Below are 2921 nucleotides of genomic sequence, written 5' to 3'. Positions count from 1 at the left end.
ACACACACACACGCACACACACACACACACACACACACACACACACACACGAGCGCACACGCACGCGCACGCACACAAACACGCACACAAACACACGCGCGCACGCACGCACGCACGCACGCACGCACGCACACACACACACACACGCACGCACGCACGCACGCACGCACGCACGCACACACACACACACACACACACACACACACCTTCAGCTTGGGTACTCGCTTGATGGTCTTCAGAGGTCGCAGCACTCGGAGAACACGTAGGGACTTAATGGTGTTGAGGTTCTTGCCGGCCCCGTTATTACTTCCCACGGAACTGTCACCAAAACAAACATGATTCTGATCGATAAGCCGAAGTTTCGATCACGACATTACTAATATAAGAATTGGCTAATAAGCAAAATCTATTGCTCGTACATGTCACCCGGCTCATGGAAGGACTTAGCGGACCAGTTCTCGTTCGTACTGTTGCGGATGCTGTTAACTGGGATTTTACTTCAGCAGACAACTTGAACGCATTAACTGGTCAGATGACGACCAATTATCAGAGAAATCTACGCTGTACACGTAACATGTTACTTATTACACTATATTGATTACTTACATTTAAACATATTAAATTTATTCTACGTTTGCTGTGCAAGTATATCACTACATATTCGAAATGCAAGAAACTTCACAACTAAATATTATTAGTCTACTATTATACTGCACGAGCACTAGATTTGTTTAATCGAAGCAAAAATGCGACAGCTATATAAATAAGTTAATATATAGCTTAAAATTTGAAGTGCCGCAGGTCCTACTAGTGTGTGCAGTGTTTGGAAGTAACCAAGGAAAACAAACAAGTTCACGTTTGAATAAAGGTAAATGTGTAAAAAAATATACATACATTACAAGCATTACTGTGTATATTTATTCGTAAATATGCTATTACGTTTACTCACCCAAAGTAGAAAGCTACCAAGGCACACATGACTACTAGTGCATCTAAAAGATTCCATGGGTCTCTGCAATAGGCGCCGGGGTGGAGTATCAGCCCTAGATCTATCACCTGCAATAAAGATATATGGCCCATTAAATAATAATAATAATCAAATTGCTGCCAATTCGCTAATAAAGGTAATAAAATAGGGCTTGCCTCTGTTCCACCAAAAAAGTTATATTCAGCAATACTGACACAATTCAGTCAATATTTGGATTAAACCAGGGTTGACCAGTGCGTCACGGAATTAAACTATTTTGCGTAATGAAATGGTTTTGAATGATTTGTAGAGAAAGCCTAACCATAAACTTGTCGTCTGTGAATAATGAAAGTCCATTTGGTAATGAAAGCCTTTGCTGAATTTCCTATGAGTTAGATTTTTAGATATTAAAGTCGAATTGACAATTTTGTTAAACAAATGAGTATAACATCGGATCAATATGTTTAACTTTCAATTACTAGTGGAAAGCAGCTAAAATAATATAAAGGAACTACGACTTGCGATTTGGTAGGTAAATTAATGTAAGGCTGCCTGCTTCTTTAAAATTTATATAATAACAGATGATTAGAACGTTTGATCATGGGTTATTTTAACTTTCTATGATCATAATAACAATAGCAACAGAACGAACGATTAAACAATAAACAATAACGATTAAACAGTCACTGTTCATTTCTATAATCGTATGCAATGGCTATATCCCTAGGTGGATTCTGCGAATATAATGGGACAAAAGACGATCACACCTTTTATGATTATCAGGATCGCAGAGACAGCGGCACCATTATAGCTTCTTAGGATGTATTTATGGCAGGGAATGGCCGTGACATGAATGGCTTTTATGACGTTGACTGTTTTCGCAGCAAAAGTTTGACTGCGCTCGAATCCCGAATTAAAGTGACAGCGCGAGTGTAGAGCCGGATGCACGATAGCCGGCGAGAGCAATCCTTGAGACTCGCCACTATAAAAGTAGCTTATTCATTCCGCATGAACTTGCACGGACGTGCAGGCATGCAAACGTCTAACGGCACCATATCTGCACTACTTTGCATTTTATTATGTTCCGATTACGACTATTCCCACCCGACCGACGAATAGATCTAGGTTTCGATTCAGTTAACGATGTGCAATTTCCCTTTTATATATATATATATAAATATTTATTTATTTATTTATTACGGCATCAATAGTTGGGAATATGAGTAGATATTGTATATAGAGCACGACAAGCCAAAGGAGAAAGTGAAAGACAGATAAAGAGTTGCGTGTCTGAGTGTGCGTGTGTGAGAGAGAAAGCGAGAGAAAGCGGAAGGTGGTGGAAAGTGAGAGGAGGGAGGGAGATACCAACAGAGTGAATGAGAAACAGAGATAGGTGTTATGCGTCTCAGACTACGACAACGGGTTACCTGTATAATGAACCAGAGTTCAGCGGTTCGCGGCAATAGACGAGTAGTGAAAAGAAGGTGATGTCTATAAGCCAGTTCGTTTGGCTAAACCTGAGAACACATTTAATTTAGCAACGCGCACGCGCGTGGAACACGAAAAATATGGGGTCGGAAATATATCGCGCCAAAATTGTATTTCATAAACAACAGCAGTGTATAGACCAAGATGAGGTGGGCGTATTCTGACATGACTATATGCTGGATCGGGGCGCTATCGGGCATGGCTCACATGTTTGTATACTGTCCGATTAATTTCAAATTAACGCTAGCGCACCACCGCACCACGAGGTCGAGGACGCGTTCTTTGAGTGTAGCAGAGTTCCAATCGCGCAAATTGAGAAAATGAAATGCGAGAAAAGGGTGGCATATATAGGCCTATATATATCAAGAGCTAATAATATCATATAGCATGTACCTTATAATATGTATTATTAGCTCTTGATATATATATATATATATATATATATATATATATATATATATATATA

At 39.8% G+C, this 2921-nt stretch overlaps 1 protein-coding gene across 1 annotated transcript in view; it reads right to left on the bottom strand.

The window, feature by feature from the left end:
• LOC106808072 (voltage-dependent calcium channel type A subunit alpha-1-like) overlaps window positions 1–2022 on the bottom strand; it is a 26955-nt gene extending 24933 nt beyond the window's left edge. Inside the window, exons 1-3 of the mRNA XM_014810669.1 lie at window positions 2008–2022; window positions 950–1056; window positions 207–318 (exon numbers count right to left, since the gene is read on the bottom strand). Coding sequence (XP_014666155.1) covers window positions 207–318; window positions 950–1056; window positions 2008–2022 — 234 coding nt within the window. The remainder of the gene's footprint in view (window positions 1–206; window positions 319–949; window positions 1057–2007) is intronic.
• Between the last annotated feature and the right edge of the window lie 899 nt (window positions 2023–2921).

The sequence above is a fragment of the Priapulus caudatus genome, unplaced genomic scaffold, assembly GCF_000485595.1.
Source record: "Priapulus caudatus unplaced genomic scaffold, Priapulus_caudatus-5.0.1 Scaffold1, whole genome shotgun sequence".
NCBI lineage: Eukaryota > Metazoa > Priapulida > Priapulimorpha > Priapulimorphida > Priapulidae > Priapulus > Priapulus caudatus.
The sequence above is the reverse complement of the archived record's forward strand: the minus strand, read 5'-3'. Positions and strand labels throughout refer to the sequence as shown.